This window comes from Pan troglodytes, chromosome 10, assembly GCF_028858775.2.
Source record: "Pan troglodytes isolate AG18354 chromosome 10, NHGRI_mPanTro3-v2.0_pri, whole genome shotgun sequence".
NCBI lineage: Eukaryota > Metazoa > Chordata > Mammalia > Primates > Hominidae > Pan > Pan troglodytes.
This window is the reverse complement of record NC_072408.2, coordinates 23,699,744-23,726,304: the sequence shown is the minus strand read 5'-3', so window position 1 is coordinate 23,726,304 and position 26,561 is coordinate 23,699,744. Positions and strand designations below refer to the sequence as shown.

Below are 26,561 nucleotides of genomic sequence, written 5' to 3'. Positions count from 1 at the left end.
ATTTGCTAGGTATTTTTATAAACCTCCATTTGTATTAGGCATGTCTCTATAAACGGCCTTTTTCTTTCTTTTTTATTTTTTAGTTTAATTGGCTTATAAAAATTGGTTTATGTATATGATTACTTCTGCTGATACATGGCACTTCCTCTTGTTAAGCATTTGAAGAGGTGTGGATCTATATACATACATGCTGCACATACAGAGATTGGAATCTGTGTAACCTTAGAATCGCCATTACCTTTTGTCATCACTGACTTTAGCCAACAAATCACCATAGCTTGGTAAGCTTTAAAACTTGTAAAATTCAAACACTTGACCCCAGCTAATTCGTTAATATTGCAAACTATAGCACTCATCTATTCTTACAGGATATTAATCAGTCTAACATGTAGGACAACTTTTATAAAACTACAGAATGCCTAAATTTATTTCCTTGTGATTTAAAATATCTAATTCTGTTTTTCTTAGCTCCGAGGGAGTTTGACACTGCCTGTTCTAGTTCTGTTTTTACTATGATAATATACTTGTTTTGATGATTAACCATGTATTTCCCTTTTCAAGGTGCTTACACGAAGCTTATTTTGAAGTGGAAGTTTATACTGTGAAGCAAGAAATGTGGCATTTAGCTTTTCATTTCTAACTTTGAAACAATTCCTTTGGCTTATGCCTTTCCCCCCTTTATTATCAGTATTAATGGATAACTTTCTCTAAAGGAATTAGGACCTAAGCACATCCTCTTATTATAGAAACCAAACGTTTGCTATCTTCACAAACTAACTACATCAGCCAACTGTGCATTTGCTTGTGCCATTTTTTGCTTCTGTGCTGTATTATGAAATCTTCTTGATAAACCTTTTTCTTCTCAACAGTATTTTTGTAGTTATGTAATGATTCTCTTTTCGCCGAATTCCTTTGCGCTATCATGTTAGTGTTTTCTGATGCAAAAATCTCTAGTTGTGGGCTTTACAAGTTTAAAATGAAATCACACTTGAGATGAATAATCATCTTGGAATAGTCAAATCCCTGATTTGAAGTTGGAAAATTAACATTAAGCTGCATGTATTAAGTTAGACTCTAATCAGCATGTGTTGTTATGATTCAATTTAATATTAAAACTCTCCAACTGGGCTACTGGGAAAATAAAAGACTCTTAGGAATTGAAAGAGTATTTGCAGAAGAGCACACCAAAGCAATATTTAAGTAAAATTGTTATTACTAATGCAGTGAAGCATCGTCCACATTAAACCCAAGCTATTAATAAAAAGAGAAAATCAATTTTAGTAAACATAAATATCAGATATGACAAGGACTAGTAAGCAGGCATGGAACTTCATAAAATGTGCTAATCCTAATGTTTAACAGTAATCAGATACCACAGAGAAAAAATAAATTCCTGTCTCATTTATGCTGTGGGATCCCAACAAGCAACAAGAGGGAAAAGCTAATTTTAGATGTCATTACTTTACTCCTAGTTTCTAAAACTTTTAGAACAATGTTATGTTTTTATTTTAGCAGTTCTAACAGAGATGTTTATTTACCTGTTTTTGAAATTATTTTATTCTTTTTGTTTTTAAAAGATTTTGAAATCTCTTTAGTAATTATTTTTAATGTTTTTTAATTTTCCATCTCTAGGATAGTGTTTTTTGACATACTGCTCACATTTCACCAAAAAATAGAGGAATCAAGACTGTTACATTCTAAAATACCTTACAACATTAAGCATACCACTTATTTTTTGTTTATTAGCTGCTCAATAAAAATATATTCTTACCAATATCTATGTATAAAGATGGTAACATGAGTGGATCAGTACCTGTTCCTTTACCTGGGTGGGTAGGAGTAAGGGAAGCGGATGGAAAAAGCAGTCGTAACTTCATGCAAGTATTAGTTTCCATGAGCAGGTTATTTGCATTTTACAGGTGAGATGCTCACTTATACTGTGAATGTAATTTTAGAGTCTATAAATATTGCATGTGAATATCCACTGAGGAACATTTGCACTTTGGGAGATACAAAGAAATTATAAGTAATTGCCTTCAAATTTATAAGCCAGTATTTTCTGTGACCATTTATTAGGAAAAATATTAGAAAGTTCCTGAGCTAGAAGAATCTCTTCTTTCACAGTGCAACCCTTGCTGAGAGGCAGGATTGGGGTTTGTGTTTATGATTACTTGCTTTGCTATCTCTTTAACAGTTCTACAATGAAACCATTTAGTCACTTGACAAATATTTGAGTGCCAATACTTCATTCTTATAAATAATGAATGTGAAATACTACATTTCTAATTAATTTTGTATAATATATAAAGTACAAAGTTATACGTACTTTCTTTTGTGAAGAATAAGCTATCCAGTCTGGGAAAATTGGAAAGAACTTAAGAGCAAGTTATTTTTCAAATTTTCTACACCTGATAAACATAGTCACTATTATTGTCAAATAACTAAGTAGAATATATAAAGAGTTTCACTCCAGTTAAGTCCCAGGGAACCAATATAGAGAATGACAAGAGGTATGATCAGGAGAGATTAGAAAATATTCTGAAGCAGGGAGGTTATAAAGTATCTGGACTTCATAAAAATTATTTCATAAGCCAGTGGTCCTCTTATAAAAGCTGAGCTTTGAGCTTCACGGGTTATATTTTGGGTGCAGAGCAAGACAGACTTAGCTTGTAACTTTCATGCTATTTGTATTATTCCAACTCTTATCACAGATATCAGTAAGTTATCAATAATTGACACCCCTTGCAAAATGCTTATCTTTCCTTGTACAATTGATACCTCTTGCAAAACACTTAATCATCCCCATTCCCATTTTTTCATTCAATAAATGTGATCATTCTGTATATTCTAGGTACTGTAAAAGGCCTTGACATACAGCACTAAATAAAACACAAAAATACCCGCTCCCCTTGTAGAGTTTATATTCTACTTAGGGGAAATAGGTAATCAACAAAATAAGTATAGGGCATGAGGAGATGATAAACACAATGAGGAGAAAATGAAGCAGTACAAGAGGTTTGTAGAATTTTGGTTTGTGTGGAGGGGGTGCGGACAGCCTCACTGAGACGGTGACTTGAGTAATGACCTGATGAAAGTGAAGGAGCTAGCCATGATCACGTACGGGAAGGACATTCTGGGCTCAGGAACATCCAGTACAAAGGCCCTGAGGTGGGAGTTTTTCTCATATGTTTGAAGGACATCACAGATACTAGTGCAGCTGGGGTGTGTGAGAGCAGGAGGGGCAAGAATAAGGGGTAGTCGCTGTGTAGGTCTATGGTACCACCTATCACTGTTGCAACAAACAATGCCCCGTATACATTTCTAAATGTCCCCTAGAAAAGTGATAATACTTCAATTTGAAAACCATTGTAAAGCTTATTCAGTGAGGCAGTTGTGAAATCAATTTCATTTGGGATTATAGAATTCATCTGCTGAATTGAATGAGATTATTTTTCATTTATTTACTGGAAGTTTTTTTGGATGTCTTTTTATTTGGCCCCATTGATGACCCTGTGTGATTAAGTAATAGTTGTGAAATATGAATTTGAAAACAGGCTTCTGGATTTGGTCACGTGATGATCTGTTGCCAATCTAAGGGGGATGATATAGTCGCATGTTTGATTTTAAAGTGATGCATCTACATTCATCTATTAATATGGCAAATGGAATATCTATACATCATAGTATTTCAATGTGAAATTCAAGGAAATGCCTATATTGATGAGCTAGGACTGCCAACACAGCATTTATGAGAGTAAGATCTTGACCAAAGATGTCATCAAACTGTCCTGATCACAATGATACCGATTTTTTTTTAATTCTTAGGTAATACAAATTGCAAAGATGTGGATTTTTCAAAGGCCATTAATTTTCTACTCTTGAAGTCAGCTATTCTAGGTCTGAGGGGTGATATTCTTGTCTTTTTTTCACTTTTTAAAAGTCAAGCCAAGCCCTATTTAATTATCTTACAGTTATAAAACATGTAAAATAATATATTTGCTCTAGTTATGATAAATGTTTCTAAATCCAGCACTTAGAGAAGATACATTAAGGACATATTGTTATTTAAAACAATTTCGTGAATTACATTCTTGATGAGACAAATGTTACATGAGTTTGTTTATGCTTATATTTCTCACCACTAACCTAACCCACTAACCTTAATCCTAGCTCACTAATGTTAGTTTCGCTTGAAGAAGAGCTAAGCATAATCCTCAAAGCCAAAAGTTAAATATTAATTTCTATTTATAACAGTGGGATTTGTATGTACAAAGTGTCTTTTAAAAATGTTTAAGTTTAAACTTTGGGTACAAATCAAAGTTCTCGAGCTTGCATGTATATTTATAAAATGGGCTGGGATATCTTCATGCATACTTGGCTAAGAAGCTATGCAAATGTGCTCTGAATCTTATAAGGAGGTACAGGATGAATGGGTGGGCTTTCAAAAACGGTGGCATTTATACTTCATGCACAAAAAAATCCAACACATACTTCCCAGAAAGCTAGACGGAGATAGTAGCCAAAGAGCTTTACGAGGCTTAATTCCTACTGTGGTCTGCATCTTGGGGGCTTTTTTCTGTTACAATTTCTAACAGTCCCCCTCTGTTCTTCCTGGCAGATGCTTTTCTTGTCCACATTGAGTTGAGGAACCTATATTCCTAATCACTTGGTGATCCTCGTCTTCCAAGGCCGATCAATTTGAGCTTGATCTTAAAGAAAAGTTGCTTGATCTTAACCTGATAGTTTGCTTGGTGTTTAAATAATCTGAAATAATCTTGTCAGTGATAGTTATTAAACAAACCACTCTCTTTATAATAGAGATGATGTGCTTATTTGATTAAATATGTTACATTCTTTGTCTTCTTGGTTAGCTCTTGACTTCTGCAGCAACCTAAAAAAGATATAATTTTTCAGGAGATTTTAAATTAATGTTTCTTAAATTTTTCCTTCCTAACTTATACGGAGCCTTTCATCTGCACTACGACCTAATTTTTTACTGTGAAGTCACAAGTAAAAGTAAAGCCACAAGCTTATACTGCACTCATAGTAATATGTACAGTATATTTTAAATGTCTCATCATGTGTTTCTCATTATTCTACTACATTAGGTATTGCCCCTTCTCCATCAATGATCATCAGTGGCAGATAACTCATGTATTCCTATTAGGATGCATTCATCTACTGTTGTTTTAATCTTCTGTGAATATCACTTCATTAAAAAATAAAAAGTTACATGAGTTCTTGTCACTTCCCTAAAATCTTCCAAACTGGGTGAGGTTACATCTAATTCCTAGATCTTAGAGGCATGTCAGGTTGCATCACGGTGAGGTATCCAGGCCTGACGTCGACCCCCTTCTGCTACACCCCAGCTTCACGTTCCTAGGCAACTTACTCAACCTCTCCAAGTCTCCGTTTTCTTCTCTAGAAATAGGAATCCTATTCATAAAATAGTTAGGGGTGACAGTGGACCACAGTAGGGAAAGAGCGGTACACATTGGCTGATACTCCTCCAATGTCAGCTTCTGTTGCTATGAGGGGAGAATGGCACTGAGTTACGAAGATAAGATAAGGGAGAAATTAAACATGAGGAGAAGATTAAAGAAGAGGTTTAAGAGTGATTAATAATGAAGAATATGAAAGGCTACTAGTATAATGAGATCGTTTACCAACTTTTCATGTGCAAAGGAGATGGGTGGAGAAATGTCTAAATATGTGCACTTTAGGCTCTATGGAAAAATTATCTCAACACTGGAGATTATTGGAATTTGGAATGGATTGTTAAATTAAGATTGTAGTGTGCTTTATATAAATAAGGATGAATTTGGATCTTTGGGAGAATTACTGAAAATTCTATTTCCTTTGTAACTGAGGTGATAGTTTTCTAAAATACCTTATATATCCATGCTCTCCCTATTTTACCTTATAAAAGTTCTATGGCCTTGTAAAGCATTATATTTAATATTCCATAGAGTAGAATTATATTATACAATTTTAGGTTGTTTTAGGTTTTCTTTATAGTGTTGATTTTGCATCTTTTTCTCAGGTGGCAAGGAAATTGAATACCAACTTTTTTACTCACATTATTTTTCACAGTGTTCTTTAAACAATTTGATTATATATCTTTATTCTTAAAGAAATTTAAGTGCACACCTTCAATTTGTATATATTTATAAATTGTAAATACTTTATTATACATTTTAAAAATTATGAAAACAACATTTAAAGGAAAAAGTAGAAAATGCATGGAAATGCTAATAATTTTTTAAGCATTTCTTGGAGTATTGCACCTTAAATTTGGAGAGCACTATGTCTTAGTAGCTTTTTATGTTTAATTGAAAGTTGTTTGATAATGATACTTGTGAATAAAAGGGGGAAAATACCAAAGCTTGGGAAAGAAGTCATAAGAGAAAGACAGGGTAATTATCTGAAAGAAAGGGACTTTTTAAGGATGAATTAATATTCCTTGTTTTGTTCATTTAAAATTAAATCAAGGTTTTCTTTCATGAGAAATGTAGCAATGCTTGTGGACTTTTTCTAACGCTATACCATAGCTACTGGCAGCATTAATATGAGACAAGGTTCCTCTCCCTCCCTCTGAAACCCCCCATTCAGGACACAGTGAGATTTTTAGACAGATAAATGCTAAGAGAACCCTGTGTACCAAAGGCAGTGTTTACTGCATGTAATACATATCATTGTTTGTCTCCTGTAGTGAAAAATACTTGCGTCGTGCTGTTAAAATGCACTCCTGACAGACCAGTGCTTGCTATTATAGGGTCCATTGCTTAAAAAAATGATACACTGAGAGAAATACAATTTAAGAAAATTTAACACCAAGGGTAGTCAACCATGTAGGCTACTATTAAGGGGCCAAAACTCAAGGCCAGGGGTTTATTTAAAAAAGAGGCACAGTTTATTTGCTAGTAGTAGGCAAAGTTAAAAGAAAAAAAATCGAACTTGAATTCCTTGCTCTCTAGTCTGTAGAAAATTAATGAAAGCAACAGTTCAATAAGATTTTATTGCAGAAATGTTTAAGTGAAACGTTTAAAGAATGCTTTGGAATTTTTAAACAGTTACTTACCATTTAGAAAGCTGTAACACTGCAGTGCGTAACAAATTGTTAGCATTGGATCCTAGGCACACCCAGTGATTTTCTTAAAATGGGTAGTCAGAGCTGTTTAATCTGAATCACTTTGTTCATTTCATTTTCGTGTGTGTAGCTTATGAATATATTTGAGATTGACAGGTCAGCAGCACCCACAATTGCTATAATTTAAAATGTAAGCCATTGTCCAAGTACCCTTGTGGGCATAGTTTGGTAGTTAAATGCATTAGATTTGTAACAAGACCTTTTGAGAAGGAAAATAACCAAATATGAGATGTGACGAGATATGTTGGATTTTTAGAGGAGTACAGAATGTTCTAATGAATAAACTGCTACTGAATGATGATAAAGCATGTGTTTTTAAGCTATCACATGACTCTATTATTAGAGGGGAGAATTCCATGAATTTAGATGAGATGTATTGTCTAATTCTACCATTTTAAAAACAAATCTGTCATCCAGTAATATTTGATGCCAACTGTGTATGGCTTACATGTTCCTTTGGGAGAAAGGTTACAAAAGTAATGCAATAAATAATCTGAGCCACAGGAGCTTAGCTCAAGTACCAGAGAAATGGAAAAAAAACATCATCTACTGCAATGGGGGGTCAAAAGATGTGTATCTTGAATTCTCTACCCCGACGGTATAGCCTTATTGCCACATCCTAGGACAGGCTTTGGGAGACAAGTGGTCCTGCCAAGAAAGGACGTCCAAAGATGAAATGCAGTGTCTTTGCAGATGTCCTCCAGAATTCAGTTGGCCTGAATCTGACAATATTATACAACAGATTTTTTTCTGTGGACGTAGAAGATAATGCTTAGCGTGAGATTTGTCCAGACACATTGTCCAGGGCCTCTGTGACTCAGCTGTGTGTTGGAGGAGACCCAGAAAGCCTTGCTGGGGAAGATTAGGATCCTCCGCTCTCCTTGACACAGCCATGCAGTGGTTCTCCATTCATGCACGTGTTTTAGTTGTTTCTTAGTTGTTCCGTATGTGGACTTCATCGTATCATGACATCTTAACACTCTGTGTTCTTGCCAGAGATTACAACTTCAAATGCTGCTTTTCCATTCTTATGTTTTAAGAAGTCATCTGAAGGAAATAGTATTTATGGCAGATTACCTGAAAAACTGGATGTTAAATTATTCCTTGTGATGGTTTTTAATTTATCCTTCCCTGTGTCTTTGATCTTGACCCCTATTGTTTTGGCCCCTCAAAAATTTTTATGGAATTGTACATCAAGGTTTTGCTGTTTTCCTGTGTTGAAGATTTTCATTAACAGCTGCAAAAACATCAGTGTCCTAAGGATGCTATTGGGGACTTTGTTTACTCTATCACACAATGTCCTACCGCCTCACTGGTGAAACGTCGCCCAGATCTTAGGATAAGCAAGATTTCTGAGACTATAAATGACTAAATGATGTTTTTCTTGGGCCTGTGAATCATATACATGTTGACATTTTCCCTCTTTTCTTTGTTTCCTGGGAAGCCCAGATCAAATTTACTTTCTAACAATTGTTTAGAAGTGTATATGTTAATTGATTCTCCAGCCTTTTGTAATTTCTCACCCATATTTTCCTTTCTATTATTATATTTGGAGCTGCTTGCATCACCTGAGGATTATTTTTGACATCATTCAAATGAAATCACTTAAATAATTGGAATGGGTGGACTTCAACGGAAAGAAAATACAGGTGGGAACATAGGGCCTGATGCATGAGAGATGCTCAGATAGCTGAGTGAGAGGAATTTAGGAAAGGGGAGATTGTGATGAAATTAGTTTTCTAATCTGCAATTATATGTAAAATTAGGTGAATTTGAATAATATTTGGGAACAATATTTGAAACAACATTTATGCTCACTATGTAGGATGAAGATGGTAGCAAAAATAACCTTTAATATAGGTTAATATTAATCTTTGTGGCCAAGTGATTGTTTAACATAAAGTTAATCCACTTTTTAAAAATATATACACAAATATGCAAATCCTTTTTCTTGAAGCAGTAATCAATAACTTGTTTTCTACCATGATACTTGAATGTAAATAAAATAGGCTGAATTATTTATCTTGCCAAGGGCTAAGACGGGAATTACAAACTCAACTGCCTCCAGGTTCCGGGGTCTGGAAGGAATAATAATGTTGTGAACTGGGGCTTGCATGCGCCACCCAAAGGGGGAAGCCATGACTTAATTCCAGCACACTGTACGAATGTGGGCCTAATGTTGCTGATTTTTCTGGATAAACCAGATTTTTTTTTTTCTAGATATTTCAGTAAAATCTCTTGTATATAAGACATTGGCAACTAATTCTAACGTGGCACACAGCTACTAGTATGTAACTTTTTGGTCAGAATCATAAAATTCTAGTTTCAGATAACTGATCAGGCCCTTTAATGTGTACAGTTCGCTAAGGTGTTTGAAAATATTTCCTCGCATCCTGAATTCTTGAAGAGAGGATCACAGCCCTTCATCCAATGTATACCAGTTACACTCCTGCTTCAGAAATCTCCTGGGAGCTTTCAGCCTAACAAGGAGTCTTGGCGCTGCTTTGTGAAGCGAGAAGCAGCCCGTCCTGATAAAAGAAATCTCTTGCTGTTTCTTGAACTTCATGGCAGCCATTGCAATATGTTTGGACTTAAGTGGGATATTTTCTGGGACCCTCACTGTGCCAAAGCTAAGACATCTGAGGCCATCCACCTCTAAACAGGCCTCTTACCCCCACCACTCCTCCACTTGCTAATGTTAATCTAAAACTTCTCTTGTTTCCATTCCTTTCCTCATTCTCTGTATATTTCTGCTGTTACGTTCACTCAACACTTTTCCACTGGGTCCTCCAGAAACCTCATGTCCTTGTCAATAACTTTTGCTGTGTCCACAATCTTTTGGCCAGATGCCTTTCCCATCAAAATATTGTTTTAACTGAATTTCATCTGTTGCCTTACCTGAAACTTGCCTCTCCTTTAAGGAGGCAACTTTTCTTTCAGCTGTCAACAGGTGCAAGGTACTACTTACTCATGTAAATCCCACATTCCATGAAGCCAAGAGGAGAAACTGGCAATCTTAGATACACATAACTCTCCCCACTCACTACTAAAAAATGCATCCTCCAACAAAACTCGTACATCTAATTATACTACCTTTTACCCCTTCTCACTGCTGTCATTTCCCTCTTACCACAATTCTAGGGATTCTAAAAGGCTTAGAGATGACTCACTTGAAACCAAGCCCTAACTTGTTGAGCCTCCTTGACCCTACTGAACATCAGCCTGCCATCCCAGAATTATATACAGTGTCTTTTCCTTATGGAAAAGTATTTCATCTCAGGAATCTTAAACTCCACACTGTAGTCCTGTTTCACTTGTAATAGCACTGATCTTTGATTTCAGACATTCAGCTCTCCTGTCATGTCTCTTTCTCCTAATTTGGTCAAACCTTTAAGACTTCTATCTTTCCTGCCCAGTATGAACCCAACTGTCAATCAGGCAAGTCCCCTTCACTTCCATCTTCTGTGTCTCCTCCCATGCCTGTGCTAGCTCAATTTTCACCCCTGCTCCAGTCTAACAAATTGCCGTGGGTATGCCACCCTTTTTCAATCCATTCCTACAGTGTGGTTAAGCATTGCTAGAAACAAGCAAATAACATACAGATTGATATTCCCTGATGTTTTTTTATCAGGTTTGATATAAATCAGCCTCTTACATTTTATCTGCTTTTCCATTTATCTTTAATTTCTTTTATCCCATCTATGGGAAAGAGGTCTTCCTATTCCTTCTAAGGCCAATTTTATGTCCTTGGCTCCATTCCCTCCAGTATTCTGTGTGTCTTCATTTTATGAGTTAACTTGTTTTTCTTCAGTCTTTAGTATCTTCTTTTCTGCAATTACTTGACTGTCAACATATGGCTGTACCCAAGATTTTTCCGTTCTGTAAAAAGATTCTTTATCCCTCAAATTTATGTTACTGTTATCAATTCCCCTATTGTCTAATTTTTTTTTAAAAAAAGAACAGTCTGTTGTTGTCATCCATACTCCCTCAACCTCCTTTGCGCTCCTTACCCACTTGTGATCTGGCTTCTGTCTCTCACCACCCTGCTGATACTGCTGTTACTGACATCCAATTGCTAAAGCCAATGGGCATTTTATCAGGGATCATCTTACAGTCTCTCTTCTCTTTTAATAGTGTTGATCATTTATTCTCTTTAAAAGCTTTCTACTGTCTTGGATGCCATGACCCTACACAGTTTAGATTTTTTTTTTTTTTTTTTTTTTTTTTGAGACGGAGTCTTGCTCTGTCACCCAGGCTAGAGTGCAGTGGAGTGATCTCAGCTCACTACAACCTCTGCCTCCCAGCTTCAAGAGATTTTCCTGCATTAGCCTCCCGAGTAGCTGGGATTACAGATGCATGCCACCACTCCCGGCTAATTTTTTTATTTTAGTAGAGACGGGGTTTCGCCATGTTGGCCAGGCTGGTCTCGAACTCCTGACCTCAGGTGATCCACTCAACTCGGCCTCCCAAAGTGCTGGGATTACAGGCATGGGCCACCGTGCCCGGCCTAGTTCTGATTCTTTTCTGGGCGTCTCATCCCAATCAGATACTTAAAAGAGTGAGGGACCGTACCTAGGAAGAGTGATCTTGTTGTGGTATACTTATTTTTCCTAGGAGATGTTATTTGTCCTCATGGTTTCAATCCCTCCTCTTATTGTGATGACTCAATCTCTACCCGTAGCCCATTACTCTCCAACAAGCTTAAGCAATGTATATCTAGCCACTTGCATAGCATCCACAATTAAGTGTTACACAGGAAGCTTAAGTTCAAAATATGTAAAGCAGCTTATGCAAAACTAACGTAACTCTAATACAGTAACTTGTTCTGATAAAGACAATATAAAATATAAAACACTAATGCTATTTTTGCATACAGATACAAAAACTTGGAAGATACTAGCAAACAGTCTGTCACTGTCTAAAATGAATAATACTATAGGAACAGGTAAGATGTTTTCTAGAATTCAGAGATGAACACCAGGACATATCTCAATCTAATTCATTGTATTATCAAACTGGAGGAAGAAACACCAGAGTTATGGCAGTCTGTACCAAAAAGGCAATTGATAAAATTCAGCCATTTCAAAACTTCCAAATAAAGAGAAACAGGAAGAAACCAGTTAAATATGATTAAGAAAATTTACTGAAACCTAACTGCAAATTTATGAAACAGCTAAATACTAAAGTAATTTCCATTAAAGTCAAGAAAAAGCCAGGGATACTCATTATTGTCCCTCATATTTAATGTTTTAAAGGGTCTAGCCAATGTAATAAGATAAGAAAATGAAGTAAATAAATATAAATCGTAAAAAAGATAATTATTTTGTCTGCAGAAAATCGAGAAAACTCAAGAAATAGGTACATTAAGCATAGCAGCTAAATAAAAAAGTAAATCAAATTTATAGTTTTATTCTATGCCAAAAATAGCTTGTTAGAAATATAAAAGAAATTAATAAAGAGTAGTAATACAATTATTAAAATATATATGCTTTAGAGTTCGGCATTCATATGAAGAAATCTTTTTAAAGGAAAACTCTGCTGAAAAAAAATGTCCTCTATTTTTCTGTTCTTCCCTGCTAGATAAGTATCACAGAAAAATCTCAATGAGACTGATGGTAAGCCTGTTATAATAGCAATGGAATTTTGAGTGTTTGTTTTAACATTGTGAAAGTCAACAGAATGAAACTCAGATCATGGCAAATATTTCTTGAGGATTTACTCTATAATGGGTAGTGTTATAGGAACTGAGGCTCCAGCAGTTAAGAAAATGGACAGAAATATTTGCCTTTATGTATCTTATATTTTAGTATTATTTTTCAGGTATTCTCAATGAGTTATATACTGTGCTAAGTGCTGTACAGATGTAATCTCCTCTAGCCCTTGGGAACTACAGTATTATTAAACCCATTTTAGAGAAGAAGGCACTGAGGCTGAGGGTAATTAAGTCATTTAGTCAAAGTTCCCAAGGTGCAAGTGATGGAGCTAGGATTCAAATCCAGACAGTGTGACTGACTCCAGAACCCATCCTCATGAGCTGTACTCTAGTGTTTAGTGACTGAGGACATGGCTTCAGGGACTTACTCCGAGGTCCCCATAAATTGATCCTGTCATCTGTAATTGAATTTTCAATCATTCAAACTCAAGCACTGATGAACTTCCTTTGTTTCTCTCCAGATAACCAACGGTTTTCTTGTACCTAACTATTTACAATGTTGATTAGTTGTAGATTAGAAAAAAATTTGTTAGTGGCTGCAATTTCATCAAAACATTAGTTATAAAATAGCACAGCAAACATAAACTTGAGGGATGACTGAATGTCTGTGTTGTATATAGCATGTCCAATACACAATATACTTATTCATAATAGATTTAAAACAAATAAGGTGTTAACAGTGGTCAATTCTGTTTCTTTGTATAATTAATAAAAGCTTTTATTGCAAAGCAACTATAAGAACATCGTGAAAAATTTAACAAGAGATTAGCAAAAATGCAGTAACAAAATCACCATGATTCCACCAGAACCTACTAATGTTTGCTCTAATTATTCATCATTCCAAATCTTTTTCTACCTGTATTTATGCACATGTATGTATTTTTTATCAAATTGAGATTGTATTTACATACTGTTTTGTAACCTAATTTTTTAGACTATGATCTACATTTTTGCATGCTAGTGAAATTTTATATAATCTACTACCCGATCCTTGTTCAGATTTCTCTAGTTGTCCCCAGAAAAGTCCTCCAAAGGTTTTCCAAATCAAGATCCAATCCAAGATTTCACTTTACATCTGATTGTCATGTCTATTACGTTTCTCTTAATGTTGAACATTGTCATTTTCATGACATTCACTTATTAAAGAGACCATAGAAGTGGTCCTCTAAAATTTTTCACCTACTTCATTTGGTTGGTTGCATCCTTGTGGTATCTTTGCTCTTGATCCTTCTATTCCTAGTGCTCCCAGTAAAATAGAAGTTGCTTTAAACATTGACAAAATTCAGATGTTGCCAGAAGCAGTGGCACGCACCTGTAGTCTAAGCTACTAGGGAGATTGAGGTGGGAGGACCACTTGAGCCCAGGAGTTGGAGGCCAGCCTGGGCAACATAGATCCCATCTCTATTAAAAAATAAAAATAACGTAGGTGTATATTTTGTTTTAGAATACATGATAAATGATGTCATATTGTATAATATCAGGAAATACATAATATCTGTTATCTCACTATTTGTGACACTTAAATTGATCATGAGATGATAAACTGATCCTGCTTTTGTACAGTTACACCTTTCTCATTGTGACCAGAAAGCACCCTGTGCAACATTACTTAAATACCAACAGATACCTGGTTCTCTGTTGGCAATTAAACCTAGTGGGTATAAATAACAATGGATAATCATTATCTAAATCAGTACAGGTTGAAAAATTAGATTGTCATCCTATCACTTCTACATTTATAAGCTGGTATTTTTCTGTAAAGTATCGCATTCACTCAGCCACTGAATCTATTGGTCATTCTGAAATGCAATTTCTACTGGAAAAACAAGATAAAAATTTTCTGAATTCTTACTGAGTGCCTAGTAGGCTAGGTGGGGTTGAGAGAGAAGAGGCAGCCTCAGCCTTCCTACTGAGTAAGATTTCAACTAAAGGATTCCACCAACGTGATCTTTCTTTACTTAGAGCCATTACCCTGGCTAAGATTCCAAAACCTTTTTTTCAAATTATTAGGCCACAATGCCGACAAATAAGAAGCAAGGGAACTATTCACTTATACATCTGCGTTGGCTTTTAAGCTACTGATATACCATCACCAAATTGTTAGTCAATTAAATGTAAACTTGGAAGGTTATGTAAATCCTACCAAAAAAATTGTTTCTCATCAGTGGCATCAGGCACATTTGATTTTACTTCTTTTCTGAGGCTCACCAAAAACCTCCTTGTGAAACACAGCTATTGTTTTTCTGGTAATAATTATCTGAACAAATTTGGACAATTCTTGTTCTTGGTTTCCTAATTCTATTGGAAAACAGCCAAACCATTTAATGACGGTTACCCTAAATATCTAAATTATGTGTATCTAAGGGAATATATATATACAATTTAATGCTAGAAGAGAAAACATGTTGTTCTCTTCAAAAAAAAAATCCCTGTGGAAGTTTATGACCTTTATAATCAGTGCCTTTTTAAAAAACTAAGCTCTAGAGAGTGTTTGGGTTGGAAAAGGTCACCTATTTGCAATGATACAGTCTGTCAAGAGTGTGTACAAATGTAATATACTAGACCTTAACAATGCAATATACTTCATTAGAATAAAGAACTTTTTATTTTCTTTTTATTTCAAGTGAGATTTTGTTAAGTATATAACTATGAATTATTTCTCCTTGAATATATTCTTCTAGTGAATTAATGTTTTTTGTTGTTGTTGTTGTTGTTTTTTGAGACAGAATCTCGCTCTGTCTCCCAGGCTGGAGTGCAGTGGCTCGATCTCGGCTCACTGCAAACTCGGCCTCCCAGGTTCAAGGAATTCTCCTGCCTCAGCCTTCCAAGAAACTGGCATTACAGGCATGCACCACCACACCTGGCTGATTTTTGTATTTTTAGTAGACATGGGGCTTCACCATGTTGGCCAAGCTGGTCTCGAACTCCTGACCTCAAGTGATCCACCCGCCCCAGCCTCCCAAAGGGCTGGGATTACAGGCATGAGCCACGGCGTCCGGCCTAATGTGATTTTTATTTTAGTACTTTGAAACTTTTATACCTAAGGTCAGACCTGAGCATGGGCCAGCCTGAGACCATCTACTCCAAAGAGAGCACAACTGCTTCTTCTCTTCCCTGTTCCTCCATCCCTTCTACCTGACCCCTCCCCTTTCTCCCTCTACCCCATGTAAAGTTACAATGCTTTGGGAAAATGGAAACAGAAAAATAAATATTTATTTATATAGTGTACACTCCGTTTTTAGAGAATTTTGGACTGGAAAGCAAAGAAACACAATAAAATGTAAATATCCTTAAAAAAAAAAAAGGAAGTTATTTTTAATTTATATTGTTCAGGTAAGCTAAGTAAAATACAATTGTTCTCAAACTTGAGTAGTTTATACAAGCTTTGGAAGAAAAAAATTCTCTTAGAATTCCCCTAAACATTCATTGTACATGAATTTGAGAAAATTGCAGTACTGTCACTTTAGGTAGTTAGTTAACATTTTCTAAGTTTCATGAAACTATGAGTTTAAAGAAAAACTCAGTCTCTGTTGCCTGGCAAGACTTCTGGGAGGCGATGAGATGCCCTGAGCAATGAGGACAGAATATATTTCTTATGAAAGTTGTTGCCTACTGAGGACTGGAGTCCATTGTACATCTAATTCCAAATGAGATGGTGGAATTAGTTGTAGTGTTGCCAGACAAAAATACAGGATACCCAGGTAAACTCAAATTTCTGATAAATAATGGATAATTATTTTAGTCTAAAAATGTCACATGAAATAATTTGTGATCCTAAATCTGGCAACCATAATTAGGTGGCACATTTAGAAGAAAGTTAGAAAGAACTGTGGCCCTGTTAAATTGATCCAGAGAACCATCATGGGCAACCTGAATATTATTATGTTGGTGAGATGGAACCATTGTAAGTTATTGAACAGATGAGTGAAATGAGGAAATTACTGCCTTAAGGAAAAAAATTCTCCTCTAGATGTGTGCAGAATGATTTGTTATGAGATGAGAATGTCCTTTCTGTTTGTTTGTTATTATTCTTACTTGTCCTCTTCCAAAACTATACCACAAACGTTTTGTGAACAGGGGAAATTCTTATTGGTTTTGTTATATCCAACATCTGGTAGAAAATCTGGCTGATAATAGGTACTCAATAAATATTGACTGGAGGGTAGAAGGAGGGAGTGGGGTAGAATAATATATTTAGGAATGCTGAAATAAATGCAATAAGATGACAACCTATATGATGAAAATAATGAAGAATAATTGCCAACTACTTAGGAAAATGTGATTTTAATAACTCAGCTTATTTAGGAGGCCTTCATGGAAGAATTGTGATAAGAGATGGTCCTAGAAGCTGAAAAGGAAATTTAGGAGATGATCCTAAAAAGAAGAAAGTTTACGTCCTTGCAGAATTCAGGTGGATGTTGGTGCACCTTCTGACTGTCTGCCTAAGTTAGGTATACAATATCATGCTGTTTGTTAACTCTTTAGAGTAATGGGGTAATGATGGTAAAGAAATATCACTAGATATGAGGGATACAGATGTTACCAGTCACAAGTTTTCTGCATCTGCTAATAATAGAATTCTGATGTGTTGGCACCTAAACCATCTTGAGTGTGATCAAAGACAGATGGAATTGGTGCTAAGTTTCAGCAAGTAGATTCTCATGTTGCCTAGCAAGCTTCCAGTGTAGTTTTACTCATATAGCTTTGCCCTTATTGGGTTATTTCTAAAATAGATAGTTTAGGAAAGAACATGGGGAGGGTGGTATAATCATTTCTTTGTAACAGCTTTTAAGTAATTTATTTTTGACTTCCACCTACAGGTCTTATGTCCGTTGTACACTGAATTTAAAATGGTATTTAAAAATAGATGGTACTAATCTAGGGGTCATAAGTAAAATCCCTGTATGCAGTCTATATAGTTGGACAATGCAAGAATGTTAATTTCCATTTATATATCTCTACATTCTAATTCAGCAGTTATGGAGCATATGAACATCACATGTGTTAGGTGCAGAGTAAAGGAGAAGGCAAGTTTTCAGGGAGCTTATCATGTAGTGAGAAAGAGACAAACAGGTACGTAACTGATACAGATTCTGAAAGATGAAGTAGTATATGAAAACAAGTGCTTACATGTCTAAAGAAGTGTGTTATTTATTCTGCCTCAAGGAAATCAGAGAGGCTTCATAGATCCATTGACATTTGATCTGAATATGAAAAAAAAAGCAGCAGTAGTCTTCCAGGAAGAATAGATTTAGTAGGAACTCAGCAGGCAGGAGTGGTAGGACATCAGGTGTGAAGGTAGATGCTGAGTCCAGGGAGTAGACAGCACATTGGGGGTGAGGCTCAGTGATGGGATAGAAGACAGAAAAGAAGACAGACAGGATGGACCTTTCATGCTTCCCTGCATCTACCCTGCATACAGTAGGGGAGCTATGGAAGGTTATAAGCAGGATCAATGGGTTGGAGCTGTGTTATAGAAAGTCTACCGGCTGCAGAGTGGAAGGCGGACAGCAGGGCAGGGCAGGCTGGTGGAAAGATGTTCAGCTGGGAGGTTGTAGTATGAGTGCAAGGGAGAAGTGATGCGCGCTAGAAGTAGCTTACTGAGACAAAAGAGGACAGATCCCCTTTTAACACAGCGGCAGGGCTAGATTTGGGGGTCTGAGAAGAGGAGGCAAATTCAAAGTTAAGTTCAAGACCTGTGGCTCGAGGGACTTGCAAATGTTCCGACATTCATTTCTACGTGCATTGAACATGGGGAGAGGGAGGGTAATGTAGTCTGCAGAAGAGAAGGATGTCGTGTAGGGAGAACTAGACTGTAAGGCCCTGGTGAGTAGAAAGTCTGAAGAATTTAGCTTTATGTATAAGCACTTCCTACAGGTCAGGACATGAAAAGTGATCTTTAAGAGGTAGTAGTGAATAGCCTCTGAGGTTCCTTCTGTTGTTCTCTTGACACAAGAGGGGAATCCTAAATGGCTCAGTGTGTGGAGTCCAGCTCTCCTATTATCTATCTATGTGACGCTGGGTGTATTACATAATTCTGCATGCCTTATTTTCCTCATCCATAAAATGGAGGAATAAACCTGCCTCATTCAGTTGTCCTGAGGATTAATGAAATAACTCGTGTCAAATGCTTAGAACAGTGTCTGGTACAGAGACAGGGCTCAATAAACATTAGCTCTTATACACTAAGCCCTTACATAATTGACCAAATTTCATATTGATATTGATTTCAGATGTTTCTTTAAAATGTAAGCAAAGGGAAATCTTTGGACTAATTTGTCTAATTTGCGGAGGTATCATTATCGGAGAGGACTTGGACTTTTAGTTGCTTTTTCCATTAAAAAGGCTTCGTAGACAGTATGACGTTTAGTGTGTGGAAATTGACCTTATGCCTATATTTTTGAAGATAAACAAAGCTTCCATTTTAGTGGGGTTTTATTCATATGGGTTTATTTATGAATTTTGAGCTGCAAAAGAGAATAGGGAGCTTTTTATAAAAACATGACGGACATCATAATGTTAAGTTTAGATTATAACTTGGAAGTCAGTACCAGGTTACATAATACTGTAGATTGCCCTGTTATGTTTTGCTAGGTAAAAACAAACAAACAAAAACACCTTTTCTTTTGTGTGTTTTGTGTTTGTTTCTTTTTGTTACTAGTTTGTCATACTATGTATCATACTTCAATTGAGGGTAAGAAAGGAGGTGCCTTATGTAGGGAGCACCCTTCTAGGTATCAGAACACATAGACTCGGACTCGGCCAGATTTCTATCACTGCTGTTAATGACTGTGAGATCTCAGACATGTCACTGCTACCTCTATACTTCTGTTTCCCCACTCACAGAATGGATGCCACCTACCACCTCTCAAAATGTATGGTAAGGATTAATTTTTCTATTACAGATTTATAGAAGACTGTCTTTTCTAATGGCCAGTAAATCCTTTGCGGTTGGAAACAAGCCATTTTTCTTCTCTATGTGTCTTGTAGTTAACAGAGCACAGATAGGAATTAGCTCCATTGTGTCAGTAAGAAAACTGAGATTTAAAATTTAAAAAGTGGTACAAATAGGGGGAAAGTTCCTAAGTCACCTTTTATCCCCTACCTAAAACACATCATTGGTTAAGTGCTTTGAACCTGTCAGAAAGAGTATAAGAAAAAATACCAAGTAATATCAGCCTGCTAGTCTGGGCTGTTGGGAATATCTATTATGCCATCTGTCACAGGAGATTTTAGGTTGGAGAGCAGCAAATCCGTGACTGGGGACTCAAAGTTCAAAAGCAGAAGGTCTCTCCTCTCTGCACACCGTGTGGTGTCTAAATCACTATCCGAGAGACAGGCGTTTTCATTGATCAGACATCCTGCATCTGCAACTTCATTTAAAAATAAAAGGTTTAAAGAACCATCGTTTATACATTGTTCCAAGGTCCCTGTAATTTAAATCAATGTGATCGAGATATGTAATACAAAATTTCCAACCCTACTGTCTTCCTCTAACTTACTCTGGGTCTTGGTGGTGTTGCATTTTTATAATGGAGCAAATCGGCAGAGTAGGTGGAGGAAGGTTGGCTTTCCAAAGGGATCAGGTAAGCTGCAGGTCCACGTGGACACATTTGTTACTTCGGGGAAGCGGAGAAGCAGCAATTAGGCAGTGGAGTAATGCTCTGAGGGGCACGGACTGACTCCAGTTCCGTAATACATTCCTTTCTTAATGTGACTTGATGTAGATAGAGTGAGGGCCTATCAGGTGTGAAAAGCCCTGCTGCTCCTGGCGTGGAGTGGCCTCCAGACGGTGATTTGGCGACGTCAATCTAGTCATGCTTGATTTCGACACTTAACGTGGTAAAGCAGGATTTCTCTACCCCCGATCAACTTCTCAATTAGCAAGCTGCCTTGTGTAACGGCCTTGTTTTGCAATCCCTCAGGGCTGCTTCAGGGGTCATTAGGGTGAGAAAACTTGAGCACTCGCTCCAGCTCGAGCAGAGCAGGAAGGGAGCCTCAGAGATTTCCTAAATACATATAACCCTTTTTCAAGTTGTTTGCTTTCATGGGATTGATTCTTGGCACATTAAGAAGCTTAAGGCTCCAGTATCTTCTTTTAACTGCCCCCCTTATCGCCTTTGCAGCTGACAGGTTTTTTTGACAGGCTGAGAGTAAAAAGAGATAACTAGTAGGTTAGTACTTTATTTATACATGTGGACACACAAGCACATAGAAAGACACGCACACACGCGTTCAAATATCTTTTAAGTTGTCTTTTCAGGGCCGCTGGTTACCACTGAATATCAGCTGTCAAATGATTCCAGTACCTCATGTTTTTAATATTCAATATGTCTGAGTTCAAAATTTTTGTTTCAACTATATCTGACTTCATTCACTAATGATTTTAAATTGGACCTGCCTTATTCAATATTCTCTCTAAACCCCCAAATAGTATTTATATGAATAATATGTTAATATGAGGTTTTTGTCCGGGGCACTTATGAATAGACATTGGAATATATTTATTTAATGTTTTTTCCTATCTGTGATTTGACTGAGTGGCTTACTCCTAACTTTCATAGGAAAAAAAAAAAAGGTATTTTTTCTTTCCTTTTATAAAATGTATCTGGATAGAGACACACATAATAAAAACAGGAAAATTTTAAGAATTGCACTCCTTTAAAAAATCTCTACTTTCAAGCATTGTGGATTTCATATTTATAATTTCCTATTTTGATGATCAATTTTATATCCACTTGCTATTATCAAACTGTTAAAAAATAGGTGAATAAATTCATATCAAATACCTTAGCAGGTTTGGTCTTAATGTAGTATCCTTAGAGCAAATTACTTTAACCTATATTTTGTGAACAGGTTTTCCCAAAGTGATTGGTCTCTGTTTTTTACAAAAATATTTAGTTTATTAACAGTGAGCAGAGCATTATATGGTTTATAATATATTTAAATATATATAATATATTTAAATTATATATATAATCTGTATATTTAAGTCAGAGGTAACTGACTTAAATATATTTTAAAAGTTAGAAGTTGGATATACGTGGATATTACACACCCTAACACATACTCTATTTATGAAGGGTTTGACATCCAGTTTTAGATCTGTTTGAGAAACAGTTAAAATTCTAGGCACTTTGGCATAGCAGCTTCTAAGAAGTACTTCAAATAATAAGTCCTAAAGGTGACCCAATAAAGGAAATAGCTTAGTAGCTCTGTTTTTTTTTTAATAAAGAAGATAGATAGATACACATTCTAAAATCGTTAATTAAAGTCAGCACTGTAGAAACAGCTCTTTACAAAAAAAAAAAGAGTTTGGACCACTATGCAGAAAACATAGAGAATGTTTATGAACAATATTGTATGTGAACATATAAATATGTAATCTACAGGTTTTATTGTAATTCGTTCTGTAGAGCTTTACTACATAAAAGTACAACTTTAATATTTCTCCTTCTTAATACTGGATTGAGAGTTGTGGTAATTTATTATGGAAAGCATCAAGTTTTAACAAATTAATACTAATGAAATGTACCTTTTTCTTGCAGAATACCATTTTGTCTTTTTGAATCTCTTTCCTTTTGTTAATTTCTTATTCCAAAAAGGAGTTCATCTAATCCTACAAATAATTGCTTTCATGGCTTTATTTTGATAACGTGGGATTTTCCTCTTAAATCCCACTTTGAGGCAATGCAAAAATCCTTTTAAGGATTCACAAATTTAAAAAATGTGTATGTATTTTAAATACTAGCTTATTTTAAATAAAAGTTATATGCCTTCCCTTTTCAATGAGTTTTAAGACAATGTTACAAGTTCAGTCTGAAAAGTAAGTCAGATTTTCTAAATCAGTGTTAGCTGAATGATCCAGTTACACTTTGATTAGAATGAAGAATCACAGAATTTTATAATTACATAAATATCTTGAAAGGGTATTTAATTCAATCTGCATATTTGAGTCAGTGAAGGAACCAAAGAACAGAAATTGTGAAACCTTTGAGTTCTCATTGCTCTTTGGCTATTACTAGGGTTGCCATATAATTTTCTACCCAACCCAGGACATTTTTGATAAAGATAACATGAGTATATAGACTAGGCAACAGGTTTATATCCAGGATTGTCCTAGAAAAATTGTGACATATGAATACACTTGCTTTTAGAGATATTCAATCTATATATTTTTTTCAAATGATTGTGTTTAGAGTACCTTCTTAAAGAATTTGAAAACAAATATTTATACTATTTATACTAATGAGATAAATGGTGTTGGATATTAAATTTGCTTTGCAGAAAGTACTTTAACAAAAGTGACCAAATAGAATATGCTTCATGAATCTTAGGTGCTTATGTCAAAGAAATTCAGTACAATAAAATACTGATGCCTTTGTAACGTAATATCCTTAGTTAAATACAAGGATGAATATCTGTGATAACACTTTTTGCATCCCTTTTCTTTGGAAAATTTAACTTATACAACAGGTGACACAATGCCCCAAACCCTGCTACTTACCTTAAAAGAAAACATTAGTAATTAGGTTGTTTCTTCAACGAGGTAAGATAAAATATTAAATAAAATTTCAAACTAAACTGTAGATAATAGATTCTTTTTTTTTAATTTATTATTATTATACCTTAAGTTTTAGGGTACATGTGCACAATGTGCAGGTTAGTTACATATGGATACATGTGCCGTGCTGGTAACAGATTCTTATATAGGTTGACATTATTCTCCTACACAGCACTTTTTCTTGAAGTAAGTAATAATAATTAACCCTAGAAGAAATGTTTGACCATCTGAAAATTTACTGGCTAGCTGCAAGAATTAAATAATACCTTACCTATTCAATGTAGGTGATTTGTTAACTTTTTGTGAATAATCAGGTGACTATTGTCACTAAATCACAATCACTGGATATAAAAGATATCCTTTACATCAGAACAAGTGAGTTTTGCATTGCAGTCCAGATTACACCAATCACTCACTCGTGTTTCACAGTGGAGCTTTGCTAAGCCTGTGTTAGTGCCTGAGTGAGTAAGTGGCTCTTGGAAAGATGGTGAAATTGACACATGAAAACATTAAATGGCTTATTTGACAAAGATCTAAGAAAAGGTCATTCCCAGGATTATTTCCCAACTGTTCACAAAATGACCATGATCATTTTCCTATAATGCTTCTTTCTTTTCATTTTCTTTATTTTTCTTTTCTGTTGAAAATTTCAGTATTTGAAGTGCCTTAATTACGAGATCAGTAAAAAAAAAATATTTTCAAACCAGATACCTCTCCACTTAATTTCTTGTTCACTTTTATATATGGTGTATGGAAAGAAAAGGATGAAAAAGAAAGATAGAAAAGAAGGTAATTATGAGTCTCTAAGAAGTCTGTAAAGATATCAAAAGACTTCAATGCTGATTTTTAGGAAAGTATTACTTACATAAAAAGTTTCACCTAGAAAACCCTATTCAATTTTAAGTAGGCAAAGCTTTTTGAAACTTATTATAGAATAGACTATCACAAAAAATTCTTAAAAGCTTTTATTATGAAATTGTATAAAGCATATTCCAATTAGCATTAATTGTACTGTGGCTGAAACTAGCAGCTTCCTGAGCTATATCAAGGGAGAGATGTGTAGTATCTAAATTTCCCACGATATCTAAAATAGTTGTAGATTTTTATGCTCGTATAATTGTGGCTGATTGGCCTTTCCTTCATTATAAACTTACCTTAAAATTAGAACAAGGAGCTATAGTGATTAGATAAAATATTTGTTTCTATTACTTTAAAAATATACTTAAAATATTTCTGTTTTAGTACATATGTGTTATCCTTTATTTTACTGTTTCTTTTTCCCTTCTCCCTTTTAATATTCTAGTTCTTTCCATAACTATGTCTAAAAGTGAAAAATCCTGTCTTTTAAATATCAAAACAATAAATAGCAAGCTTGACACATTTCTTTTATTCTAGCAACAAAAGATTCTTTTCAGATCTAAGATTTTGTGATTCTATGAAATGTTGGTACAACTGCCATATTTGCCTGGAAATATTTTTCTCATCAAATGTTAAGGGAAAAACATTCTATTTTACTTTTCTCTGCATAGCTTCTCCCAGTAGGCTGCTGTGCTGATCATAAATAGCAGTAACACCTGCTCGTAAGGCTTTGGAAAATGGGTATGAGAAGGAATTGACAATTATTTGTTGAAAGGGAAAGTATAATGTTTAAACACTGTTTGCAACTTTTAAGAGTCAGGTGTAGAAAGAGACATGATGATTCTATGTAGATCAGCCATTACCCTCTGTCAGGCCAGAAACCTAGAGACTTTTATTCAAAGCAACCCCTTCTTGCCCCATTTTTGCAGGGAAAAACAAAGAAGTATAGTGAGAAGGAAAAACAAATTTGGATAAGGGATGTAGGTTCTCTTGCTAGCTCTGACAGTAAATAATTGTGTAAGGTTTTGTGTGTAGACATGGGATATTTTCTGCTCTCTATAGCAGAGCTAAGACAGGGCCCATTAGCCCAAGCGTCAACCCATTTTCCTTTACATATTGTTCTGTTGCTGTCTTCATGGAGCAGGAAATGGCAAGTTTAGAAAGGAATTAACACTGACTGAGTAAGCCTGAAACTGGAACAATAGGTGGGGCATTGTCATCTATTTCAGATTATGAGAGAGCTATAATGATTCACACTATTAGCATACATATTTTTAAGTTTCAAGTTAGAAAAAAATGTCTCTGGCCTGTATTTTTTCTCATCTTTAAGCTTAGAACATTACAAGAGAGATTTCTAGGATGGATTTCAGTTAGAAAATTTTGGATCTCCATTTGTTTGAAAGTTACAACTGTCATATATCCAGGGACGTAAAGAAAGCTGAAGCTATAGACCAGCACTGTCCAATAGAAATAGAATGTAATCCACATATTAATTTTAATATTTCTAGTAGCCAAAGTAGCCAAGGAAAGTGTTTTAAAGGTGAAATTAGTTTTTTAAACAACATATTTAATACAATGTATCCAAAGATTACCATCTCAATGTGTAATCAATATTTTCAAAAATTATTCATGAAATATTTTTCTTTTTTGTGCTAAGCTTTGGAATCTGGTACATATGCCCCACTTAGAGCATCTCAATTCAGACTCACTACATGTCAAGTAGTCGTTAGCCACATGTGGCTGGTGACTAAAATGCCGGTCAGCACAGCAATAGACAGTAAGTGAATGGGTACTTCGCTTGGATTATGAGTGGATTGGAGGCTGGGGAGAAACCAGCCATTTGGTAAAACTGAAAGATCCACATCCAGAGTATGGAGGGTATTGCTTTTCTGTTTTCTATGTTTCTCTGAGTATCTCAAGTCTAAAATAATCTATTTTGAATCACAACCTTCAAACTGGAATGGATTCTGTAATTGTTTATGGCAGGTATTTTATACAGATTATTCATAGAGCTTGACTTGATGCTTCTGTAATGCTAGGTTCTTACAAGTCTTGTGTAGTTCTAATGGGAAATCAGGTTTCCATTAACGTACAATACCCAGAGAAACCGATGACAATAACTTTCACCAAGATCTCTTTCCTCACCTTTAGTACTCCTTTTTATTTTCTATTGTTGTCAGTGTAGTACTAAGTCTAGATCTCAAGAATTCCAAAAAATCAAACAGTTAAATATTCTTTCTCCCTCCTGTTCAGGGATAATTTTTACCTGTAATTTT

General features: G+C 35.3%; 2 protein-coding genes across 13 annotated transcripts in view; one reads left to right on the top strand and one right to left on the bottom strand.

Moving 5' to 3' along the window:
- MGST1 (microsomal glutathione S-transferase 1) overlaps window positions 1-26,561 on the bottom strand; it is a 263,100-nt gene that overhangs the window by 15,173 nt on the left and 221,366 nt on the right. For 2 of the 5 annotated variants that reach the window (XM_063784882.1, XM_054662973.2), the window contains exon 6: window positions 12,642-21,010. The exons of the other annotated variants lie outside the window; for them this stretch is intronic. The gene's annotated coding sequence lies outside the window, so the exon portion shown is untranslated. Of the gene's footprint in view, window positions 1-12,641; window positions 21,011-26,561 lie in introns of those variants that run through there. 5 annotated transcript variants of the gene reach the window in all.
- The window catches only part of LMO3 (LIM domain only 3), a 61,925-nt gene that overhangs the window by 15,746 nt on the left and 19,618 nt on the right, over window positions 1-26,561 (top strand). The window contains exon 3 of one of the 8 annotated variants that reach the window (XM_009424930.5): window positions 157-281. The exons of the other annotated variants lie outside the window; for them this stretch is intronic. Within the exon in view, the coding sequence (XP_009423205.3) occupies window positions 157-281 (125 nt within the window). The remainder of the gene's footprint in view (window positions 1-156; window positions 282-26,561) is intronic. 8 annotated transcript variants of the gene reach the window in all.